General features: G+C 32.9%; 1 protein-coding gene across 5 annotated transcripts in view; it reads left to right on the forward strand.

Moving 5' to 3' along the window:
- The window catches only part of LOC143229582 (protein bicaudal C homolog 1-B-like), a 55,845-nt gene that overhangs the window by 12,364 nt on the left and 16,264 nt on the right, over positions 1–27,217 (forward strand). For 2 of the 5 annotated variants that reach the window (XM_076462136.1, XM_076462134.1), the window contains exons 2-8: positions 9,597–9,646; positions 12,450–12,519; positions 15,621–15,700; positions 21,960–22,121; positions 22,344–22,397; positions 23,952–24,188; positions 24,810–25,046. In XM_076462136.1, coding sequence (XP_076318251.1) covers positions 9,597–9,646; positions 12,450–12,519; positions 15,621–15,700; positions 21,960–22,121; positions 22,344–22,397; positions 23,952–24,188; positions 24,810–25,046 — 890 coding nt within the window. The remainder of the gene's footprint in view (positions 1–9,596; positions 9,647–12,449; positions 12,520–15,620; positions 15,701–21,959; positions 22,122–22,343; positions 22,398–23,951; positions 24,189–24,809; positions 25,047–27,217) is intronic. The other 3 variants (XM_076462137.1, XM_076462138.1, XM_076462135.1) reach the window with 3 other exon arrangements.

Genomic DNA, 27,217 nt, shown 5'->3' on the forward strand with positions numbered 1-27,217 from the left:
ATCTTCTACCACCAGTTTCAAACTCATATGAGACAAGATTCGAAAGGTCAGTGGGAAATATAATTCTGTCCCCTTTTCAATATTGCTCTCTGATGGCCAGGAAATAGCTGATACTGGAGCCTCGCCGATACTCTGGGTGAAAGATTTTGCCGGGTATCTAGCACTTTTGCTTCCTCCTCCACCTTCTCAGCCATCAAGACTCTGGCAGAGCAATCGTCTCTTTCCTTTCGAGCTGATTGTTTCTATGACTATAATTGCTCCCTTCATAACTCAAACTGGCACTTCATCAGTCTGGCAGTACATCAGTTGGACCTGATGAGGTGCACTACAAGATATGCCATCTCTCTCCTGCTTCTCATGCTGTTATTCTGATTGTTTTTACCGGATATGGTAGCAGAATGTTTTACCTGATGCCTAGCACTAGGCTATTGTCCTACCTTTCTCTAAGCCTGGGAAGGGTCTCAAGATTCCTTCAAACTACCGTCTAACTGCTTTGACGAGCTGTCTCTGTAAGACCGTAGAGAGGATGCTTAATGCTCGTCTTTTCTGGTTCCTCGAATCAAACAACTTCCTCTCGTCCACCCAGTGTGGGTTCCGACAACAGCACTCCACCACGGACCACCTAATTCGACTTGAAACATCAATCAGAGAAGCCTTTCTCAAATGCCAACATCTTGTATCAATATTCTTTGACAGTGAGAAGTCTTACAGTGGAATGGGATTTTTCGAGACCTCCATTTATATTGGTTACGTGGTCATTTGCCCATTTTTATTAAAATTTTGTTAATGGACAGGAGATTTCAAATTCGTGTGGGTTTGACACTTTCACATTCTTTTCTACAGGAACTTGGAGTCTCTCAGGGCTGTGTTTTGAGTGTCACACTTTTCAGTATAAAGATTAATACCATCACAAAACATTTTCCTCTTACTGTTGCAAACGGGCTCTATGTCGATGACTTTCACGTCTCATGTCAGTCGTTGAACATGAGGTATATTGAGCAGCAGCTACAGACTGCCCTCAATCGTTTACTGAAGTGAACCACAGCAAACAGTTTTAACTTTTCTCTCTCTCAAACTGTTTGCATGCACTTTTGCTGCTAATGGGGTATTCACCCTGATCGTGAACTCCATATCAGTGAAGTTATGCTATATATGACCCCTGAGGGCTTATCTGTGACTTTATACCACACATCAAGCAGCTACGAGTCAAATGTACATGAGCACTAAACATCATCTGTGTCCTCTCTTCCACCACTTGGGGAGTAGGTTGATGTTTTATGTTAAAGATGTATTGTGCTCTTATTTGATCAAAACTAGACTATGGGTCACTGGTCTATGGCTCTACCAGGACCTTGACCTTGAAGATGTTGGAACCCATTCATCATCAGGCACTTCAGCTCTGCATTGGGGCTTTCAGCATTTCACCAGTCCAGAGCTTGTACACAGTGTCATGAATCTCCTCTACACCTCTGCCATTAGCAACTGTCTTTACTGTATGCTTTTAAACTTCGTTCCTTACCACAACATCCTACCTGGGGTTGTGTTTTCTTTCCTCAGTGGGACATACTTTTTCATAACAGATGATCTACCATTGTTCATTTTGGACTTCTTATCCAGGTGCAGTTGGATGAACTGGGCCTGTCCTTGGATAACATTGATGTTTCTACTAGTCAGCCCATCTCACCATGGCTTATTACATTTTGCAAATGTGACCCTTCTGTAAGTCATCTGAGAAAAGCAGATACTCCTGATTGGAAGTACTGTCTGTTATTTGTTGAATATCTTTCGACCATCCGTATAAATAAGAACGAAAGGATGGTTTGTTGTGGTTTAGTGGCTACACACAGAATCACCTTTACAGTTTCTGTGTTCACTACTGAACTGTATGCCATTTCTTTTGCCTTGGATCATATAGAAGCTAAGCGGTACTCAAATTGCACTATTTATACTGATTTGGTTAGTTCTCTACTGGCCCTGGAATCACTTCACATTATTTCTCACCCTATTCTTGCAGATATTCAAAACCAACTGATCCATTTCTCTTTAACATCTACTTCTATCCAATTTTTCTTGATACCAGACCACGTTGGTATTCGTGGGAACGGGCTCGTTGACACCGCAGCTAAACCTGTCTGCTCTGGCACTTTCACTGCTGTGCCTGTTCCATACATGGATTATGGTCCTGTATACAAGGCTCGGCTCCGTGCCAGTTGGCAGTCGACTATGAGTGGGCAACGTGAAAACAAGGTTTTCCAAATAAAATCTTCTGTTGGACTTTGGTCGTCTTGCTTCCGTAAGAATTGGAAAGAGGAAGTTGTTCTAGTCAGACGATGCGTTGGTCACAGTTTTTTAACTTATCGTTTTCTTTTTTCTGGGATTGATGCACCAATATGTTGTCTGTGTGACACTCATGTCACAATAAGCCACATTTTATTGTCTTGCTGTCGTTACGACTCTCAACGACGGCACATTTTAGACGTGTTTTGTCTCAAAGTTTATCCATAACATTAGACAGTGTTATTGGTGATGGTGACCCTGTCCACCTTAGAAATGTTTTTAGTTTTTTAAAGGCCATTAATCTTTTTAGTACTATTCAATTTATAAATTAGATCTTTTTTATTATGATTCCTTTTCAAGAATTAAAGTACAACTAGTCCAATTTGAAATTAGAAAATGGCCGTAACGTCAAATAACTCGAAACCAGGACTGGAAAGTACAACATCAGGTGACTAACACTGATGTTTGAATTACCCGTTAGTCATGCTGGCGAGTTATACTAATTACAATTATGCTACGGAAAGTGTTTTACAACTAGTGGTGTCTGTTAATGTCATCCTTTTGACGGACAAGTATCATACCTTTTAATTTTTTTTCGTTTTGATGTTTTTTAGCTGAAATAGCTAATTTGGACAGCATTGGATATGTGAGTGATAGAAAGACACTTGAATAGCTGAACGATGAAGCTGAAAGCATGAGCTTCTTTGTTGTAACTTTGGACAATTTGGGAAGATAGGAATTTATGTACAAAATACATACACCCTGCTAAACCTAGTGAATGTCAAAGTGTTTGAGTGTAGCTACATATATACTGCATAAATTCTTCATTCTTTTACAAAGTTTCTTGAAAAGTAAACGTTGACATCCTTCCAATCATTAATTTCTTGACTGACTAATTATGTAACTTATGGCTTATGTCACTGATACATCTTGTGTATGCAAATGTTAATCAGGTAATGGTTACATTCTTTTTTATGCTTTGTGAAAAATTAAGAGGTAGTTCAGTGTTGCTCACTTTCTCTTCTGTCAATAATCATGCTCGACGTTTCTCTCAACTCTGTCTGCAACTTCATTTTGTTCACTCTCCACTTCCTAGTTAAATCAGTATTGTAGAATCGTGTGATCATTGAATTTCTTAGTTTCGTGGATAATGTTACCACAGATCGAGGTAGTCCATTCCTATTGGATCTGAGTGTTTTCACGTGCAGTTGGATTATACTAGGCCCGCAGTTGGATTCCACATTTGAAATACAATGCTCTTCCTGTATTTTTCATATTATCTTCTGTCTCTCGGCAACCCTGGTGGTTTAGTGGTACATCTGAGGACTTATAAATGCTCAAAATTTCGTTTCCACTTTTGGGCAATTGCTCATCTGTTGGTGTGTAAATTCATGTATCAGATAGTGTGGATTATAACCACTTATTATTCTACATATTCTGACAAATCTGCACTTTGTAGATGCTGTATGGAAAATAAAAGTTTGGTCAACAGTATGCCGTAATAAGATATAGCAAGTGATCATCCCAGTCAATTTGATATAATCTCGCAAATACAGAAAGCAAACATTTTATTATGAACCACTTTATATAAGTCTTCGATACAAAATGCCTTACACTTACGACAAACAGCTCATATTGAAGTTTCGGTTTCTTGCTTGATATTTCTGGATCTCCTCTGGCACGCCAGGCATGGCGAGGTAGTTAGGACGCTCAGCTCGTGATCTGAGGGTCGCGGGTTCAAATCCCCGTCACACCAAAGATGCTCGTCCTTTCAGCCGTGGGAATATTATAATGTGATGGTAAATACCCATATTCGTTGGTAAAATAGTCCAAGAATTGGTGATGGATGTAGTTGACTAGTTTTCTCTAATCTATGACTAATCAATTATGGACAGCTAGCGCAGATAGCCTTTATGTAGCTTTACGCAAAATTTAAAAACAAACAAATTCCTATGACACTGAAATAGTATCTAGCTAATAGATAAATGAGTTGGCGACTGTTTGAATCAACATGTAAGCTAGCGAATGTGCTTCAGCCTAGATATTAATTTATTACTATTAAGATATTTTTATTAACAAGCTAAGATTTGAGAAGGATCCTGGTGATAAGTCTGCTAAATGAGTTGGAACACTGAATAGATTTTCTTTTCCTGTCTTCTAATGTTGGAATTGTTTTTGGTATTTGTAACTTTACCTATTTCTTTATTAAACCGTTTCATTAGCCTGGTCAAGTGTCCATTTTGTAATTGTTTTTGCATAATTTATTCAATTTCTTAATGGTTTACGCTCATTCGTGTTCTGCCAACACGAATGACAAAAAATGACTTTCGTATTTTATATACAAGTAATAGGTTTTTTTAAAAATGTGTATTATTAAATTCAGAATATTATTGGAAAATGTATTTTATTATGTCTTCTAATACCGCATTTGTACATCTCAGTAACCACGTGACATATGACAAAACATTCATCATTTTAACGCTCTGATCTCTTCCCTTGAGCCAAGAGTGGTCGGATAGTGCCTGATACCAGTCTCTGAGGGAAAGTGACAGTGTGTATACTTGGCGGTCTGAGAGAGCTCTAGTAGTTGAAATTGGAGAACACAAATGGCCAGGAAAGACATTGTAAACTGAATAACTTATTTTTTACATACCTATTTTTATTTTTCGATGTATTGGGACTCTTCTCCAGCTTTTGGTGTTTCAGAAATGCTCCACTGCACTCAGGGGGCACTTGCACCACTGAGTTTTACACTAGTTGAGTTGTATTGTCTTGGCCACTTGCTAGTTTAGTGCTTTTAACAGTATTCAATTTTGTGTGATTTAATTGTTTAATCTCAGTATTATACTCGTCAGCTGTATTGATTTGGTAACTTGCTCTCTTCAACAGTGTTCGAGATTTCATGATATAATGATGTCTAGCCATGATTCAATTATATATTAGCATCTGCTACAGAAAACTTGGAACATTTACGTAAAAATAAGTTTCTCGTGTCAAAATGAGAAGTGAATTACTTGGATGCTTCGGTGTAGGAAAGCTTCATTTTCAAACATTTCAACGATAAGCTGACAGTATGAAAACTTTTTGTGTTTTGATAATCAGAAGTAGTTTCTGTTCTTTTGGTGTATTTATTATAGCATTGAATAACCTAGTTAAGTGGTAACTCTGAACGTTTTTCACTGCCTAAACATAAAAGCACATAAGTATAAAAACTACGTTCAGGAAAACCTTATTATAAAGATGATCCACTACGAGAAGAGAGATTAAATAACTCTTGAAATAGGTGACTTCTGGCTTGCATCACCCTGAGTTGACTGGTTCGATTATCATAATTTTTATATTAAAACTGGAAATTGTTCAATGGCATACGTGGAAGTTGAATACATAAGACTGTTTAATTTAAGAATTATTATTTAGTTTATTTAGTGATATAATGGTTAATGATCATTAATTTTTGAAAGCGATAATGATAACAAATTTCGTTACATAATTCAGTACTAGCTGTATGCTGTGTATGCAGCTTAATTGTACTATTCTTTTGTAATGCTGATAACGTTATCTTACTCGAATGGGCAATCTCTAAAGTGAGTTTTACAGTGGTCTTATATTAACAGAGATAAAGAATAATAATTTGTCTTGTCGAAAGGTGCCCTAAAATAATTGACCTGCTTTTGTGGACTTTGAAAGGGAGACAATTATTTAAAGCTCTGGGTACAACTACGATAACCAATGATGTAACGAATCTTTGTGCATACGTTTGACTTGTTTTGGACATATTTTAAAATAAGTGGGTTGTGTACTGTCCGTTTATCGTTAAGATTTATTGCCAACGATTCACAGACACCTACTGTGAAGAATTCCAGCCATATAAAAACCTAACAATGGATTATTTTAATATTTTTCTCATTGAAAGGGGGATAAAAATTTCCTTAAATAGGACACATTTTTACTTTCTTTTAAACATTTTGCCTTAAATTTAAAATAATAAATGCTTAATCAGCTAAATGAGACAGTCTCCCCCGGGTTATCGATAATTCTGCAGGCTTATAACGATAAATATCTAGTTTCGATACTTGCGGTGGGTACAGCAAAGATAATTCATTTGTATAGTCTTGTGCATAATAACAAGCAAATATACGTCGTTAGAGACCTTGTAACAAGAGAAGGGTATATTATCTAACATTGCAATTTATACAATTTACACTTTCTCAACGGGCACCCTTCGTTAGTATAAAATTAAACCTATAGAAAGTTTGTAACTCATCACTCTGTGAATAATATTTAAGAGCCTATAACTTCTTATACTCGTTTTTATACACATTGGTCTCAAAAACGTATGGTCGAGATTCTATCCGAAGTTCTTCCCCTTAACTCCAAGACAGTTGTGTTTATGATGCCCAGAGTACATGTTAAAAAAGAAAGTAAATAATAATAAAAACGTGGACAGTTTCGAGGAATAGTAACACATTGCCAACCCTTATTTATATGAAATCAATTGTGCTAGATTTCGAAAATTAACTAGGTGCAAAAGTTAATTAATGTCTACTTTAAGCAGCAGCAGTTTAGACCAGAGAACAAAGAATGAGATCGGACGATAAAACCAAAAACGTTCTGCACTTCTTCAAGAGCTATCTGAAGCTTTACTAGTCAAACTTTTTCTTGCTGATTGCGCAGTGACTGTTATTATATGAGAAAACACTTGATTTTTTTTTTAATGAGATATTTGCATGAAACTGTAGTGTTGTATTTCGAACATGGCCAGAGCTTTTAAGGCGAGAAGGGATCAGTGACACACAGCTAGACCCCAAGGGCATCTGGTTCCTTCAGTTCTTGCGAAAAGGAAATAACACTGACATAGCAACTGAATGAATCCTTTATTAGAAACGGGAAGAAGGCTTAAGTGAACAAATGCCTTTATGAACGAGTTAAACGTATGGGGTTTCAGAAAGATGTGACTGGATAGTTTACGTTATGGTCTGAAGACAGAAATAAGTCCATGCAGCCTGACATGTTTTGTTCTATCTGATTACGTCGGCTAATCATCAGAAGAGAAATCTAAAACCACAAGGATGTTAGGCGCATTACTGCTCGAAATTTGGTTGTGTGTGTTCAAACTGTATACGAGTGTCTTTCAACGAGTGTAATAACAACAGTTCATTTATTAGATTTCTGCAACATTTTTTTTTGTATATAACACACATGCATGCCTCTGGTCATGTTTGATATTTCATTCGTGATGGGTGTATAACGTAAAAAAACAAACAAACCAAAAAACAATCATTGTATGAATTCGTCTTTTTTATCCACTTTCGAATATGAACTTTTACCAATTCGTAGGGAAAAAACGTGTTGTATAAGTTCCTTGTGATATTGTATTGAGAAGCGAGAACAGTTTTTGATTTGAAACTGTAGGTCTGTTTATCGTTATCGATTACTAAACCCATTATATTTCATGCCAGAAAAAAAAAAATGACGCTAGTTAAAACTATAAGTCTGTTTGTAGAATCTGATAGTTTTGTCTTAATGTATGCTGGATCCTTCGTTATATAATGTTTAAGTATGTTTGTATTTATATGTACGTATGTACAGTGTTATAAATACTTCAAAACAAATGTGGAAAACGGGCACAAAATATTACTTGTATCTTTCGTTTGGTGTGGTTAGAACGTTCCTTAAAAACGTCATGTTAAACAAAAAAATTTCTCATGCAGTAGGGGAGGGGATGTGTTCCTGAGCAAATATTTTCTGGACACAAAAGCTGTTAATCATGTATAACAGTATTAATTAGATATTCAAACATCAAATGAACCTGTAAGTATGATCGTGCTGATATATGTAGTCTAAGCCTACCTGTATAACCTTATACAAGGTTTCAGGAATTGTTGATGCTTCAGACTTTACACTAGTTGTTTTATACAACGTCAGTTTTTCTTTCTGAGCAATGATATAATGCGCTGTTATCACAAAGCATTAGATAAAATGTATTAAATGAAGATGATATTTTTTGATACACGAGCACAGGTTTCAATCTAAATCTCCTTCAGCATTGACCCTAAATATTTTGCTGCTTTAAACCCAGATGCATGTGTTTGTTTAGAAGGAACGAAGGTACTGTCAAGTATTTTTTCCTTGATAAAAAAAAGGCTGGTTCTGAGCTCTGAAAACGTTATGTGGTAAATAGCCTCCTTCTTCAGTAACAGCTTCCAAAGATAAACTGAGCATGTGGCAAATCTCGCTCGTGGAGAGCTGCATTTGAGAGTTCCATTTTCTATTTCAAAACCGCGCTAAATTGAAAATTGCTATCGCAACTGGCTGCGCTAATCGAAAAGTTTTTCTGCTGTGAAAACGCGCTAAATGCCGATTTCGTTTAACTTCAAGGTTGGTTATGTTTTCTAAACTTGCTGTTAAATTTCAGTTTTCAGATGTTATGTTACTGAAATAACTGTCTCGCATATCAGCATCATTATTTGAAACGTTATTTTTCGACTGAACGGAAACGAATTATTTTGATTCTGTTTTAGTGTGTTTTTAAAAGTTCCATTCAAAATTAGTTGTCATAAATTTTACTTACGTGGAAAGTGATTTGATGAAACATGACATACGTAGCTTCAATGACTAGAAGGTTAGGAGGCAGTTTAATATTTTTGTAATTGCACGTACAAACGTGTAGAAATTACGTGTACACTCCAAGTTTACCTCCAAGTACTCTCTGGCACCCATTATACTGCAAGGCAATTTGAAGTAGATGGGGTAAAGAGCCATACACAAAAGCATGTCCCTGGACAAGACTCGAACCTACAACCTTTCGACTGCTAGTCCAAAGCATAAACCACTAGAATAAAAAAAAAAAATCCGTATACGAATTAGTCAGATTTATTATTGTTTCATTCAGTTGCTTTGTTCAGTACGATAAATGAGCTTGTGTTACAAAATAAAAAAAGTTATGAACTTCCGAAGTAAGTGGACTTTGTTAAACGTAGTTTATTTGCAATGTTACCCGTTTGGTGAACTTTGGTTACCCTTACTTAAGAAATATAACTTTCAACAAATAAAGCGTTTTCATCATCATTAACTGGTTGCCCTAATAATCCACTTACTCTAGTTTTGATTTTATATTGTTCAAGCTTTTCTAAAACTTAGAAAATTCGAGGCTTCAAACCCACACATTGATCACTGATTTCAAACTTCCATCATGCTAAACAACAGTAAAAGAAAGAATAAAGCGTTAAAACAACAGACTTCAATAATATATTTTTCTGTAAATGTATTTGTATTTCTTTCTTATAGTAATAAACGTACAAAATTTTACTTTTTTCAAGGAACAGCATCTGAAGGTGGGTCAAGAACTGCAGAATACTTTTTCCAAAAAGTGAGTAAACCGATTGCAAAAGAAATATTTTGTGTTAATATTTAAATGTGTTGACATTAGAAATCAGACCAAAATGCACATCTTCTCGTACTTCCATGCACGAGCTTGCTTGTGTGGAAACTAAAAGATAATTTTTTTTGCGTTTTTTATAAAAAGCTTGAGGATTGAATGCTCGTCCGAGAAAATTATAATACGTAACATAATACGTAGTTTTAACGCTACAAAATGTTTTGAAACAAGAAAATGGAAAGTAGAAACCGAGTTACTTAAAACAACAACAACAACAACAAAATCCTACTTTAGCTCAAACTCGCATAATTATAGTGATTTGCCTAGGAAAGGATAATTTTCTTTTAATTTTAAGTAACCCAGACTTGTTTTAGTCCTTTTTTGTAGCATAAAAATATATATATATTAATATAGTTTGCTAAGTTACGTATATATTTATCCTTACTTGTCTTTATAAAATTTAATATTTTAATATACTTGTTTACCTATTTTAGCTATATTTTTTGTGAACTCGCGATACCAAGCGTGGGGCTCGCGTAGACGCGAATCTATTTCATTACTCATTAGGATTTATACTTATCAACTATCAAATCTAACGTGCTTAAATTAATGTATTGCCCATTTGATAAAAAAACTAGTGTCCTTTTCGGTACAAGAAAGAAATAATTGGGATCCTAAAAAGGAAAATACCATGAAAGATTTAAATCGATAAGGTTCGTCATTCGTCTGGAAGTGTCAGTTACTGAGATGAAAATTCGTTGAAGTAGCTACATTTTTACTCAATACACAAACATGTATATAGCGATTTAGGCGGTTCTGTAAGTACAACAAGAGCAGTCTGGGAGATTGCATGCCCTCGTCCCAATCTAAGCTGAAACTCTATCAAATATATGGCTTTCCACACTTATTGATTCCTTAAGAAGACATGATGAACCATGAAGAAACGTTGTGTAGGCAAGAAATTTAAGAAAATTGGAATTTTTTACATTTTGTAGTTTTGTGCTGTTATAAAGATAAAGGAAAATTTGCATTCGAAAATTATTCGCAAGATATAAGAAGGTAAGATCAATAGCAGTATGAGTTTGAATTGTATGTTTAAAGTGGTTTATCTGTAAGGTAGTCAATCCTGCAAAAACTTTTTCCAGAAATAAAACGTTATGTACAGGTACTCTACAAGTGGTTTTGCACATTTTAAACGATGTACTTTTTAAACAAAGAAAGATAAAAGACACAGCGATATGCGTTAATCTGGAAAATCGATGGTTTATTTCAGATTACATCTTTTTACAAAAAATTTCCCAACAAGATTCGAGACTTTGCCAACTGTAGAGGGTGTCCCGTAAGTCCCTACCCATCCATATATTTTATGTATCTAGTGTATCTGTGTGCTGTCCCTCATTCTCGCTGCATAATATTATGCGACGCCATGTTCTGTGAGACATTTTCCTTAACATCGCTTACATCGGCCATATTTCTCTGAAAAAAAAAAACAAATTTATAACACATGCGTAATTGAATATAACATAATAACATATGGATGGGTAGGCACTTACGGGCCACCCTGTAGTTACTGCTGACTGCTGGGGAAAAAGAACTGACCATTATGTTGCGTAGGAAATTACAGTTGTTATTTTTCTGGAATGACAATTCTTTCGTACGTGGACATAATCCAACAGTTTGAAGGACACACAATATTTGTGTCGAGAGTACTGTTGGATGAGCTATAAGTAACCACAAATAAATCCTTTAATTTAAGTAGTTGTGGAAAGCCTAAGGAAGGTCGTTGGTTGTGCTTGGTTTACAAAAGCTTATGGTGGCAAGTATGGAAGCTTATAATTCTAAAAGTTGGGTTTTGATACCTTTGATGACAGCGGTTATAGATAGTCCATTGTATAGCTTCGTGCCTAACATCAAACAAACAACTTGTTTGAATATGATAGTTCGTATGTAACAAACAAACAATATTGAGAAACAAATAGATGGAAAACTTGAATGGACATATTTTGCCTTCTTACGTGATAATATTGCGATATGAAAATTTTATTTAACCTTTTCTATGGAAAATAGCTAAACTTTTTCTCGTGTGTAATGATTATTGTGCATCAGTTTGTTTGGTTTGATATCTTAATAACATTAGTGTAGTGATCATATTGTATCGTTCGAAAGTTCGTTTTCTATACGGTTGTCAAAATATAATAATATTCAGTATTTTTTATTTATGATGCATTAATATACGATTAGCAAGTCTCAACTGCAAATAAATATCTAAGTACGAGTTGTTATTGTTTTTTCATAAACATATTGATACTTTGATATGGGATGATTTATGCGCATGAATTTCTCTTCATCTAGTCAATTTTTTGAGTGTGTTGTTTAGAAGTCATTTGGAGATACAAACTAGCGTGAAATCTATGAAATTATTAAACAACAGTATTATTGTAAAATTCGGGTTTCTTGGTACGTGAGAGAATACCACAAAACTAATTGGTTAACTTCTCAACGGCTGAGTCTGTTCAAGAAAAACAGTGAACTAACCATTTTACTCGTATGGCTTTTCAGAGACCCAAAGTAGTTGTGCTGCAATGACGTCAGAGCACTTGTTGAAGGCTGATTAAGGAATATTATTATCCTAAAATATACAGATCGTATGTTTTAATCTCAGGCCTAAAGATTCATGCAGAGGCACTGAAATGGCATTCTTTAATCTCATTTTACTTAATGCTAAACATTTGTGTTTTGATGGTTTCCCACTTGTTATTTTCTTTCAAATATTTTTTTTTTATTATTATATCAGATTATGGAAGAAACGAACACACAAGTCTCCTGGCCAACAAAATTGAAAATAGGGGCTAAATCTAAAAAAGGTAATTTTTAGTACGTATTTATGAACGTGTATTTTTAAATAATTATATAATTTAACATAAACGTTGCTATATACTTTTGCAGATATAAAGAGATAACAGCACCACATAACTGAATCTAAACCGTACCAGTCCGCAGTGTTTCTGCATGCTTTCTGTGTAAGTTAGCAGAATGAACGTTCGCTCTTTTTTATTTCGTCATGGTCCTTACCTTTACACTGATATAATACCAACTTGTGAACAGATTTTGAATTTATATTCCCAATTAACAGTACGTATAATTGACATATATGTAACGAAATAAAACAGTACGAAGGATCTAACTATTCAATGATTAATAAGCAAAGAGAGCAATTATTAGAAGGCTTGAAAACAAACACGTATAAAAAAAATCGAAAATGCTCATGTTAGAAACTTCTTGCCCCCCGCTAGTGCAGCGGTATGTCTCCGGATTTACAACACTAAAATCAGGGGTTCGATTCCCCTCGGTGGGCTGAGCAGATAGCCCTTTGTGGCTTTGCTATAAGAAAAACACACAACACACACAGAAACTTCTCTTTTCTTAGAAATCGCAGAATGTTTCACTACGTGGTAACGTTCTGGCTAAACACATTTTAACGTTAATAGGGATTATTCATAAATGTAATTAATGCCGTAACTAGAAGATATATGAACAAGATATGAGTATTTGTTATAACTTGGAAGACGAACATATCACCGGCTGTAAATATTTTTGCAAAAGACCGAAGTGGCTCAGCGGGTAAGTCTTAGGACTTATCACGCTAAAATGGGGTGTCAATATCTGTAGGGGACACATGCAACACAGAATGCTCAGTGTGTAATTTGGCTCTTAACAACAAAAAGCAAACTTATGAAAATACATTTGGTAACATTAGACATCCAATATTCTGTTTTTATGGCTTTATTTATTTAATTTGAAATTATGAAATAAGGTTACTTCCTTGGTAAGAGTAAAATCAAAACTTGGAAGAGGTGTTTGCGTGTTGTAGTTTATCTCAACATTTTCTCTGAGTTGCTCAGAATTGTGTCATGTTTGTAATATATATTGTGCAGTTTTTGAAGTAAAAAATATTGAAACTTTATTTGAAAAGTTAATTCCACTTTACTCAGACTCCTACATGACTTAAAGCAAACATAATCTCTTTAGACTCGTTCGTTTCTTGGATGAAATAATCTATAATCACTTGAAAAAGGGCAGTTGCCTTTTATAAGGCTAAATATTTCACTCTGTCATTACGGCGTGGAGCTCTAGTGATTTCGGAAAGCACGCGATAGAGTGTAATGCCGTGGGAATCGGGTGGGTGAAAACAACTTTGAGCTTCTGTTTTGGGGGAGTATTAACAAAGTATTTTGCTGATTAAATGAAATAACAATTTAATGGAATGTATTTCTGAAACTAAAATTGGGAGTGATACAGAATTTACAACTTGTAAGTGCACACACACACACACACGTGCGCGAGCGCACACACGAGAGAGAGAGAGGGGGGGAAAACAAATTAACAGTGAGTTGTAATGTTTTCGTATTGTATTTTAGCTTTTCATTTAAATGGGCCTTTTTGAAAATGAAGTATATATATATATATAGTCACAAGCTGATTTTTCTGTTTGAACAGCGATTTTTTAAAACTAATTATAATTAACCCAGTTAAGATGCCAAGGGTTGTGCATTCGTTGCAATGAAAGTGCAGATAGCCCTCGTGTAGCTTTGCGCAAAATTCAAAACAAACAAAGAGGTCAATGAACTTGACCCTCCATCGTCTTTAGACCTAAATCCCGATAAAAGAAAGAAAGAAAACAACAAATCCTTTACTTGCACGTAATTACAGCATTAGCCTCTGAGAATTTTAAAAATACATTGACGTGGCTGAATTAGGAGTGAAGTAAGTTAGGAAAAGAAACGTAACAGAGAGCAGAGTAAAATCAATATATTGGTTAATGTAATAGAAAGTGGTGAGCCAGAACTTGCAGTAAAATAGCTTTAGAAGGTTGATGAATGCCAGACCGATGTAGGAATCTATGGACCTGAAACGAGTTGTATGTTTCAGCTTGAACGTCCTCATCATTAAATCTGACACCGCTTTGTATCCAGTCCACATCCCAATGGAGGGGAGAATGTTCTCTAAGTACTACGTAAAAGAAGAGTCGTGTGGGGATGTTAGTTTGTTACAGATAAGATTTATGAGTGGAAGTGGTTAACCAGTAGATTGTGTTATGTTTAAATTCTTATTGGTTATGAACTATAGTTTCCGTTTTATGTCTCATTCAACACCTACACGAAGTTTGTATAGGAGTTCCCCTTGTTTAAAACAGCTTGCAAAGCCACTTCATTCATTTATAATAGTAGCTAGATTAAGTGATGGCACTCAAGTGCTACTGTATAGCATTACTTAAATTGTATAAACTTGCACCATGTTTTTAAAAGTTCTAGTTAAGCTCTGTTCTGGGAATGAAATAAAACACTAAAATGTCAAGGGGATGCAAGTGGGTTATTTATATTATTATAAATAAATTTAGTTAGTCATAGAATAATCTGGTAACGGAAGTTTAACCTGTGTGCAATTTAAAAAAAGGCAGTTCTATTAAGTTTAAATAAAACTAATAACTTTTTTTACCAAAGCTATTTTAATAATGCTATAATGGCCTAAGGGTGTGCATTGGGATTTGCAAAGTAAAATAATACACTGACACATGCGTAATCCCCACCATTAATATACAGATAAATTTTTAACAGAAAAAGGAACTGACAGATGTATAATTGCTATTATGTGCTTTATTGCATATATTCAAATCCCAACTAATCTAATAAACTCATGCCAGTCAGATTATAAAGAAGGTAATAAATTATTCAACTTGTGTTTTTTTCTTGAAAATTGAACTCTTAACTAGTTATTAACCATCAGTTATAGAAGGATTATTTTGAAGGCAAGTTAGATGACTTGATTATGTTCAATAACTTGTACATTCAGATAGGGGAATAGCAATAGGTTAATTATTAGTTGTTATTTAGGAAGACCATTGTTTATTATTGTGTCAGTATGTTATTGCATTAACAATAATAATGTTTGTTTTTATGGATGGTAGATCCTCATATTAAAATATGTGGAAGACCAGAAGGAGTTACATTAGCTCGAGAAAGAATTCTTGAAGTTTTGGATACAAAGGTAAATATCTATTTAGTATAATTAAACTATTTTAGTGTTCACTGGAAAACAAATGTCAAAAAGAAAATAATAATAATAATAACTAGGATATTTTCAAAAGTTCTTCCATTGAGAGTAATGTTTTAAATAATCATTTGTGAAAAATTCTAGTAATTTTTTCAATATTTTCATTAATATTTATTTCTTCATTGTTATGGTAAAGTTATTGAAGTTAATCAAAAACTAACAGGTATAAAATTGTTACTCAGGTAACATAACTTGTTGTTTTGTTTAAAAATAAAGCAACTGTGATACTAGCATGTTGATGGAAAATGTTCATTACGATCAGTGAGGATGTTATTGAATATAAGTATGTAATATTAGTAACTAACTTGTCACTTTAATCATTATACTTTTTAAAAAGTGTGTGACAGGTTTATGGTCATATATCTATTTTAATATTGATGTTTGTTTAAGTTAAATCTATATTTAAAAATCTACATAACTTGTACTGTTAAATCTGTATTATGAAATTTCTGCCTACCCACAAAAATAGTAGAAACTTCTATGGTGTAAAAATCAACAATATATGTATCTATGTAAACAGTGGTTATTGTCCATTGTTGTGTAAGCTGAAATTTTGAAAAAAACTCCTCATGCCCATAAATATAATCAATGTGTTGCACCAAAAAACAGTGTATTTTATTGGTTTACTCTAGATTTCAGAAGCTCTAACTGTGAATTTCAGATATTTGACCAAGAATGTTTGTAGAATTCAAACATTACAAACCATTTAACTTCAGTGGATTCACCTGGAATTAGTATTTTTTCAATATAATATATAACTTGAGTATTGGAAAACTTGGCAGATGAAGAACAAAGAACACAGAGTTAGCTGGCTAGCCCCCTGTTAAGTGAATTGTATGTACATTAACTCAAAACTAATCTGCTCATTGTGAACCCTCAATAAGATATCCAGTTCCACACCAGATAAAGACTTAATATTGTTTGTAAAATTATAAAACTTTTGTACATAGATCATTATTTGTAATAACCATTAATAATTATAAATTGTATTATTGTTTGTGTATTGAAATATATTTGTATTAAAAAAAGCATATCAGTTTCATTGACATGTATCATAAACTGGATATGTATCAACATTTATTTAACTTTTAAATCTAAATTATTATTTAGCTCAGTTTCAGGCTGTTTGTAACTATAATACATTATGTAATAAATTGGAGGCTTGTCCAGGATAAATTATAATACACTATGTAATAAATTAAGGGTTCATCTGGGGTCTGATTCAGAGACAAAATTCAACCTAAATTAAAACTCAAATCATAGATCAATTTATATTTATCAATGCCAACGAGAGCTGCTTATGTCTGATTATCAAACTTCTTGTATCATTTTCTCTCAAACAACTAAAAATATAAAAAGTGAATTGCTCAAAATTGTTGAAGTTTTAGAAAAAAAAGATTTAAAAAAAATCAGAGCAAAAATTAATTAAAGAAGCATATTATTGAAATATTAGTCTGATTTGTTGCCTGAGGGATTATGAGAGGAATATTCTAGTGTCCCTACTAACCAATCAGAATTGAGTGATAAGGTTAAATCAGAGATTCAACTAAAACTCAAAGAAATTGAACTTGAATGAGCTCATATTGAAAATGTAAGAAAAAGAGAACAAGCTTGTATCAAAATTGAAAGAGAAAATAAACATTTTGAGGCTGTAAAAGCTTGCTCTTAGGAAATTAAGCTGAAAGAATTGGAACTTAGACTCATCTTTGGTTGGCTAAGGTTAAATGACAACTTTGGACTTGTTGGTATGTTAAAGTACTATTAGTCAACGGAAATGAAGTTGATAAATATTTCTAGTATTTTGAGAAGGTTGCCCAAACCATAGAATGGCCCACTAAAAAATGGTCATTATTATTATTACAAAGTGTTTTAACTGTTAAAGTTGGAGAAGCTTATAGAAGGTTGGATGAATTTTAAGGTTAAAGAAGCTTTTCTTAAAATATTTAATTTAGTATCAGAAGCTTGTATCTAAAAGATTTGAGGTTGTTACAAGCAAGGTAATTAAACTTTGCCCACAAAAAAGAGGTTTATTTTGGCCAGTGGTGTAATTTTATGCAAGTTGGTAACAGTTTTAACAGACTAAGACAATTATGTTTAATTGAGGAATTTAAACATTGTGCACAAGACAATCAAAAACTATATTCAAATGAAAAGAAAGTCAAAACATTACAGGAAGCAGCTGCTCTTTCAGCTAATTACACTTAACGTGCAAAATCACTTTTCATAACAAAAAATTCCTGCCAAATCAGTGGAAACCTGTATCTGTTCAATCCACTAAAGTTGAGGAGCCTTCTAAAAAATCTAGCTTTTCTAGTTCAAAATCTTCTGATAATCAGGATGAAAATTCATCATAACCATTAAGTCTTGTGTGATATTTTTGTTAAAAAACAAACAAAAAAAACAACAACTGGTCATGTGATCTTCAATTGTTGGTGTTTGTAAAAGGAAAAAAAAGGGGTCAACACCTGGTGCGTTGTATCCACAGATCACCCAATGTTGTTGAGGAGTAATTTAGACCCTCTGTGTTTGTTGGTTCTCTGTCTTTTATAAATAACATTGTCAATCCTGTGCCTGTACACATTGTATGTAATATTGGTGCAACTTGGTTATTTTTGTTAGAAGGTATATTGCCTTTGGATTCAAGTTCTGGCATTGGTGAGTCTGTTATTGCTCAGAGTATAGTCCAAAACAAATGATAGACATATATTCAGAGGACAATGTCTTTCACATTTCTTGGGTTTGACAGGGATGTTATGGATGAGTGTGAGGGGTCTGGTTCACTTGGTGAACCAGAGAACCAGCACTTATGAGAACATGGAAACTGCTGGATGTGCCAGCTTCAGAGGACTATAGCTTACCAAGTGATTGTTCCAAAAACATATTGTTCTAAAATATTAAAAGTTGCCCATGAACTCCCAGTGGGAGGTTCTGTTGATGTCAACAAGACATGACAAAATTGAGACATTTCTTTTTGACAAAAGTTAAGCAATGTGTTTCTTAGTTTTGAAAAACTTGTTATACTTGTTAGTTGGTCAGAAAACATATTCAGAAAATTCCTGTTGCTCCTTTGCAACCTTATCTCAACTTTCAAAGAGCCCTTCAGTTGTGTAATTGTTGATTGTGTTGGACCTTTACCAAAATCTTGATCAGGGATTCAATAATTGACTACCACATGCATGTCCACTTGATTCTTTGAAGCTATCCCTTTGAGAAACATTTTACTCAAAAATAATATTTAAGGCTTTGATTAATATCTTCACATTTGTTGGCATTCCAAAAGAAATTCAGTCTGATCAGGGATCAAATTTAATGTCTTTGTTGTTTCAACAAGTTGCTTATCACCTTGGTGCTAAAGAGATTAAAGCTAATGAACATCATCCAGAATCACAAGGTGCTTTTGAGCAATTCCATTCTATCTTGAAAAATGTTGTGGACTTACTGTCTTGATAACAAGAAGGTTTGGGATAAATGAATTAATTTATTATTATTTCCTGTTTGTGAGTCACTTCAAGAGTCATTAAGATTTAGCCCATTGAGTTGCTGTTTGTCCATTCTTTGCAAGATCATTTGAAGTTGCTGAAGGAGCAATGGCTGGAAGATGACCTGAAAGAAATGCACTTATTGAATGTTTCCAAGTTTTAGTCCAGACTCTCATATGTTTGTGAATTGGCTGGGGAAAACATGAAGTCATCCCATCTAAAATTAAAAATGTTTATGATCACAAGGTTGAAGAGTGCAAGACCTGCCCTGGTGACATGACTTTAGTATTGTTTCTCACTATGGGAGATTCACTCACAGCTAGATATAATGGGCCAGTTGAGGTTGTTCAGAAAGTTGATGATACTGAATAAGTTGTAAAAACACCTGATTGTTTAAAAGCTATCCATCTGTGTGATGTCTGTTTTTGTCATTGAATGTTCTCTATGATATTGATGACAGTTGCTTTGACTCATGACACCCTGTAAATTGGAAAATGTTTGAAATGAATGTGGCATCAAACCAAGTAATTTTGATGTTTGGGCCAATTTTGAAAGAGAAAAATTAAGTTGTTACTTTATTGATTTAATACAAATTTATATATCTGAATGTTTTTAATCAAACCAATATTGCTGTTCATGAGGTAAGTGAAGGAGGTGCTTCTGTGAAACATCTCTATCATGGAAATCCAATTAAGGCTATTAAAATATCTTGTATGTTGGTAAATGGCATTATATAGCCCAGTAAAAGTGATTGGCTATTCTAAGAATGGAATAGGATAGGAATATTGTATTGATAAAACTGGGAAATCTAGATATATCAGATGTGACCTAATAAAGAAATACTAATCTCTTCTTTTAACTGACAAGGTAATCTAAATCTCTATTTTTGTTACTCCTGATGGATTACATCGGTACAATGTAATGCCTTTTGGGATGAAAAAATTCTCAAGCAACTTTCTGGTAAATGATGAATCAATGAATAAATCTGTCAGATGTTGGAATTTATGTTGATGATATTTTGATTTACAGTGACACCTGGGAAGCATATTTATGTCAATTATGTGATGTTTTTTGGCAGGCTAAGAAAAGCTAGTCTCGTTGTAAATTTGGCAAAAGTGACTTTTATAAGATCAAAATTGTGTATTTTAGTCATGTAGCAGGCTATGACCAAGGTTCTCCAATTCAAACCAAAGTTGATAGTATTGTGAATTATCCAGCTCTTACCAGCAAGAAATAGCTGGTTATTACAAGAAGTCTTGTAAAAGTAAATGTTGCTGACATAACTGTACTATTAGCAAATGTATTAAAAAACCAAAAGTTCAAGAGGGCTGAAACATGTCAGTCTGCTTTTGAAAACATCCAGTTTTCATTGTAAACTTACCCTGTATTGATAAGCCTTATTGCATTAACTGCTGATAATCAGTGATTTTAATGCTCTTCTATTACAGTCAAATTACTGTTTGTTGTTTTTCTAAAATGTTTGTAACTGAAACAGTTGTTTTACTGTGAAAAAAGAAACATTGACATTAGTGTTAGCTTTAAAAGTTACAATGTGTAAATATATTTATATATAAACTTTTGGCTTCCATCTCTGACATCTGGTTATTTTGATTACCATAAGTTGTTGTATGCTAACTGGAAACTATCCAACAATGTGCATGGAATACCTTGTTTTAATACTTCTTCTGAAGAAGAGGGATAAACAAATGAAATAAGGTACCTTTCCAAATTTTATAGACTTTTGGCTGTGAATTTGAAGGCACAAATTTTTAATCAATTAAATAAGTCAATTATTACCTTCTACACAACAGGGTATGCAATGAAGTCATAAATGAGGATTTAATAACAAAGAAGTAAAGGGAACATTATGTACCATTGCTTCCTTAAATGGTAACTTCAGTTAGTTACTTATTACATAACATATTACAATTTTGAATAGTCTGAAACTGAGTTAAATGATAATTTAGGTTTAGTTAAATAAATCTTTATGTATCCACTTTGACACTTGCAACAAGTTTTACACACAGTTTTTTAATGCTGTGTTATATGATGATAAAATTTACAAGAATCTTTAGTCTATGCCAATTGGCTTGTGAATATCAAAATTTCTTTGTGGAAATAGTAAGAGTTCATTTATAATTCTATATTATGAAATCTTATGAAGAAGTAAAAGTTAAAACTATACAGAATTTGCACCTGTAGATGCCAGTTTACTGAGCAAATGATTTAACCGATTAAGTTACTTCAGGTTAGTTGTTATCCATGCTTCTTGATGATAAGTTTTAGTGAGTGTATTAGTTTGAATTCTATCAGAGTATGTTTCTATTGTATGTTTCTGAAATTACTAAAATTCTTCTACATTTACAACATGATCATTCAAAGACAGATATTGGCTGTGAAAAGATAATTTCTACAAGGTAATTATTTTCCTTCTAGTGGTTTCCTGAAAGATTAATCTACTTAAAATCTTAAAACTCGTAAGAATAAGATGTTTATATTAAGAGAAACTTCATTTTTTTTTGTCTGGTAACTCTTCTGAAATGAATAGAAAAATTCATTAGAATATAATTTGGTAGTGAAAACGTACAAAAGTGAACAGTGTAATATTTTTTACTTGTACTGTGGGAATCTTTTTTTTTTTTTCCCATTAGAGAGAATTTCAATTTTTCTGAGTAATGCTTATTTTTGGTAAGGAGTGTGTTTGAATTTTTTAGCAGAAAAACAGAGTGACACTGAAGATGGATGTTTCATACACAGACCATTCTCATGTCATTGGAAAAGGAGGGAACAACATTCAGCAGGTAATGGATGAAACTGGATGCCACATTCACTTCCCAGATTCAAACCGTAATGGCCAAGCGGAGAAGAGCAATCAGGTATGTTAAAGTGTGTGTCAATTATGGCTAGTACAAAAAAAGTGTATTTTCAGACATAAGTGCTAGTCTTAAAGAAGAATATTTTCTTAGATAGTTAGGTACATTTGAAATAATTTTGAGATAGATTCTGATATGAATTAAAATCACTATCAAATTGGATTTGAAGAAGCATATGTGTGTTAGCAATAATTTTAAGATTTTGATTTTCAATCTTTAAAACAGGTATCAATAGCTGGACAAGCCACAGAAGCAGAAAAAGCTCGTTGTAGAATACGAGTAAGTTTTGATTTTCAGTTTATCAGGTGGTAAATGAAAGATTTACAGATGTGTATGTTTTTTTTTTTTTTTTACAGAATTTTGGAATTCGGTAAGAATGTCCTTGGTAATTGTTTCTTAACATTTTTGAATGTTTTCATGAAATTAGAAGATTTTACAACAAGAAAGACAAATATTTAATAGAGAAGTAATTTCAACATGAGAAAGAACTATTGTAGCTTGAAGATTTTAGAGCAGAAGTATTCTCTGACACTTTAATTTTAGTTATTTTATTATTGTTATATAAGTGTTGGTGGTGGTTTTTTTTCCAGTTTCTTAAGAGACTATGAATAATATTTTTTAACCATGACCTTTAAGTGCAGAAAGTTATCACTTTTACATTTACATCTTTTAAAATGTTCTTGAGATGAATTTTCAGAACTTGACTTAACTATTTAGGTGTCTGTAATTTTGGTCAGATTTCTTTGTTATAATGCGTACTTGAGTGACTAATTAATGACATTGGTACATGAGTAAATACATTTCATTTTATTCAGTTGTGTGTTTTGTTTTAAACTTGATATAATAAGTGAGGACTTTGGTGTATTCATGTAAAACATTTTAACTTGAATGCACTTTAGACTCAAAGTGGTATAAAACTAAATTTAAGAGGCTGTTAGACCCTGTCACATTTTTGTTTTTATTCTGTGTAATTATTACAGTCAACAACATTGGATAAATTTCAAAATATTAACCAAGCAACAGTACAAGTAATAAATTGGTATAATCTTGGTATAAATGGAAATTAAACTTTTTATTTAGAAACAAACAAACCCACTTTTATATGTATATATACTCCAATACAAATATGCATGGTAAGTCTACATACATTCATACATATGCATCATATTAGAACTGTTGTATCATTTTGCTTTCTGAGGTACTTTATAACTGATATTGGCTTTATTTTGTATAATAAAGAAAGCTTAAAGCTATTAATAAAATTTGTCCAGTACTTTGTCCATGGTTGTTGGTTTTCAACATAACATATTCATTTATCCTCTTTTACTTGGTTCTTCGTCTAAAAGTTTGAAATCCGTAGTCTTTTTGACTTCTTAGTTTTAGCTATTAATTTATTTTCAAGAAGGTATCTGTAATGGTAAAGTTGTATGAAATTGTGAGTTAATGATCTAAAAGTCTGAATTATTTTGCAGTGTGCTAATATTTCTGCACAGAATTAATATTTTCCTAATAGTATTGCTTTGATTTTTAATATAATTGAAAGTTAAATGAATTTTTTCATTATTTTTAAGTTTTAAAACACTACAGTTAAAAATTTCAAGACAGGTTGATATTTGTATGTAATTATTTTGCTTAATTTTATAGAATTTTATCAACTGCTTCATAGACTTAAAATTAAATACTAAAGATACTGATCTAATGACACAAGATAGGAAAAGGAGTTTCTACTCTAATATTTGCCTGATTAAAAATTTTTTTCCCTAAAATTATTTAAACCAGTTCTATATTTTCTTTTTTTTATTTAATTCAAGTATGTAATCTCTGTATTTCTAGGAGCTGCTTCCTCTTGTGTTTTCCTTCCAATTACCACCAGTAGGGCTCCAAGCACCACCTGATCCTGGTTCTCAAGGATTGCTTATTCTTCAGCAGAAGTATGGGTTTACAATGTCTGTTCGCCAGTGGTCTCGGAGTAACAGCATTACTATTGTACTTCGAGGTTGCCGTAAGGACTTCAATCGAATCAGACAAGGTTTTGCTGAGCTCGTGGAATATCTTGCAGGAAATAACATGGTGAGAAACTTGCTTCATTTGTCAGATATTCTTTTAAATTTCTGCTAGGAAATAAACATGAAGACTTTGTTATTTTAAAAGTACAGTTGTTATTTTTTCTTTAACTATACAAGCTTATGGCTTCTTGGCTATAAAGGATTGTATGTATCAATTGTTTCAGTTTAATCACTGTATATGATCAACTGTATGGTCTGCAATCTAGGAACTGAATGCATGTAGTTCAAAATATTAACTATGTAAAAATTACTTGTTAGTGTTATTAGTTGTAGCTAATAACACTAGGTAATAAACAATTGTAAACTTGTCCGTCACTCGAATATTTATTTTTAATTATCTGTCCCCTTCTTAAATTTCTGAGAATTTTTAAATTGCAATAAATGTGGTGTAAAGTAAAAAGCAATATAATTTTTCTTATCATTAAACTGACATAGTTTATGCTTAATGAAAAATGTTTTTGGGTTTTCTTAACCTCAGATGTGTTAGTAATAAAGTATTCTTGGAAATGTAATTCAACCTATTTTCTATATTTTTGATTTTTTAAGAAATTAATCAACTACAAGTGTGTTTCAATAAACCAAAGTTTGTGATGTATATTTTGAGACTTTATTTTTTTTATCTTAGCCTGGACTGCTGGTCACTTTCAGTCTAGAGATTTCCTCTCATCATCATAGTTTTATCATGGGACATAATGGTTGTAATGTTCACTCAATTGTCCAGTTTACTGGAGTTTCAATTACGTTTCCTGATGCTAGTTCATCTACTGGTGGAGGTGGATTAACCCCTACTCAATCCAATAAATCTACTGTAACAATTACTGGCCAACTGGATTATGTCTATGCTGCATGGCAAGAACTCATGGTAACCAAACATATGGTGACAGTAGTGTAAAATATAGTAAGATAATTGATGTATAACATTGCTCTAAAACACATAAATAACAACTTCTTCATTTCTATGCTTCTATGAAGCTTTTTTTTTGTTATTTCTGAACTTTTATAGACCACTGTAAAAAATAGTTTTTGATCTATATTTTTAATTCTTAGCATATTACAATACTCTTATTCACCTAAATTTGTTTGATCTAAATAAATATATCCAAGAAAAAACAAAACAATCATCGAATAACTGTATGATTCATGTGCAGGAAACCATCTGCTATTTTTATGTATAGATCAAGGTAAATCACATAATTATACTTGTTACAAGATGTTATGTAAGCCTATTGTATTTTCAATGGTACATTCTCAATGTAGTTTTGTAAAGATTTTCAAGAATTAGGAGATTATATGATAATTGTACTTCAAATAAACCGTATTTATCATTATTCACATATAGGTCTTATGACAAGTATAATTTATTACAATCATGCTTCATCAGCTTGTAAAAGATTCACACCACAAATAATTTATTTCTCTATATTAACTACAAATGTATCATACTTCTCTGTTGTTTAAGGGAAGTAATAGAAACAAAATAGTTAATGTTTTAGAAATTTCTTAATGTTGTAGTTTGATAGGAAGAAATTGGAAGTAAGTAATTCATAAGGAGAGATGTTGCTATTTCATATGAATTTCATCTGAGATGCTAATTGAAAGACATACAGTCAGATGTACTTTACAGCTGCATTTTCTGCTCTGTACTTTATGCAGAAATAATTATTTTTCTGCAAGAGATCTTAAACTTCAGAAGCATCCATAATCAAATAAATTGTTCCTTAATCAGATTGGACAATTGGACAATGTTTTATGTAGCCATGTAGATGGAAAACGTACAACTCTGTATCAATGACAAAATCTAGTTATGAGCTAATTGCCAAAACTGCAATATATCAATTGATTCTTGTGTTTAGTGGAAATATTAATGTAGGAGATGATGATTCATCCAATTGCCTTTGCATCCTTTTGCTTATTAAGAGATGATTAGTGATAGTGTTTTTTAACCAAATGATTAGGAAGTCACTAATGTTTGTGTGAATAGACTCTTAATTGTAGGAGGTAATAAAGTGAAAATGTTTAGTTTACTAGAACATCCAAGAACTTATTCTATTATATACCTTTCTCTGCTTTGACAGAGTTGACTCCATCATATCCTTCAAAGAATCTCTATGATTGTATGGACTTTATGAAATTTTAGCATCATCACAGTAGTGTAGTTATAACAGCTTGTTCATTGAAGGTCTAATAGCTGTTTCCATTCATGACTTGTGGATGTAGTGAGTTTTGAGAATAATGCTGTTTCATATGATGTTTTAGTATTATCTGCAGAAAGATGGTAATTGGTTAAGCTCAGTGCTGTGCTGAAGATTTAACTTTCTTTTTCATGAGCTAACACACTTAATACTCTTGTTCACAGTTCTGCAAGTGTTTCAGTTTTATCCATTATCAGTTGGAGCTAGGAATGTTTCTGTACAGGTGTGCTGACTTGCCTCTCGGAAGACAAGACATCTGAATGTTGATCAATCTCAAATGGGTTGGACATGTTGACAGAAAACATCCTATTTAACCAAATGTGTGTGGGGTTGAACTAATTGGAAAAGGAATATTGGCTGTAATTCCAAATTTCCCATGTATATTTACATGAAAGGTAGCATGCTTTGCTTTTAAAGATCTGATGTACACAAAAATTCAAATGTCTTGCAAAAGTGTTTATACACAAATATGTCTGTGAATTGCTGATGTCAGCCTGACTAAGATAATGTTCATCTTAAAATTAAAATTACCTATTTCCACCATACATTTTCCATATTGTATTTGCCTAGCCTCTAGAACCTTTGAAATGCATGTGTATAGTTTTTTTTATTTCAGTATTCCTGTATATTGTATCTGGTATTTACTCCTGTCTGTCATCTACCATGAACTCTCACCTAATCAGGAATGTAAGGTAAAATGAATACTTGATAACTGTGACATTCAAATGCATAATGCCATGTTGAACATCATTCTGTAAAAGGTTGTGAATGTACATTTTCACTTCTTCACGTGTACATATGGTTAATATTTGACATGACTAATCCCCCATATGTTTCAGTT

Source organism: Tachypleus tridentatus, chromosome 10 (genome assembly GCF_004210375.1).
Source record: "Tachypleus tridentatus isolate NWPU-2018 chromosome 10, ASM421037v1, whole genome shotgun sequence".
NCBI classification, from domain to species: Eukaryota; Metazoa; Arthropoda; class Merostomata; order Xiphosura; family Limulidae; genus Tachypleus; species Tachypleus tridentatus.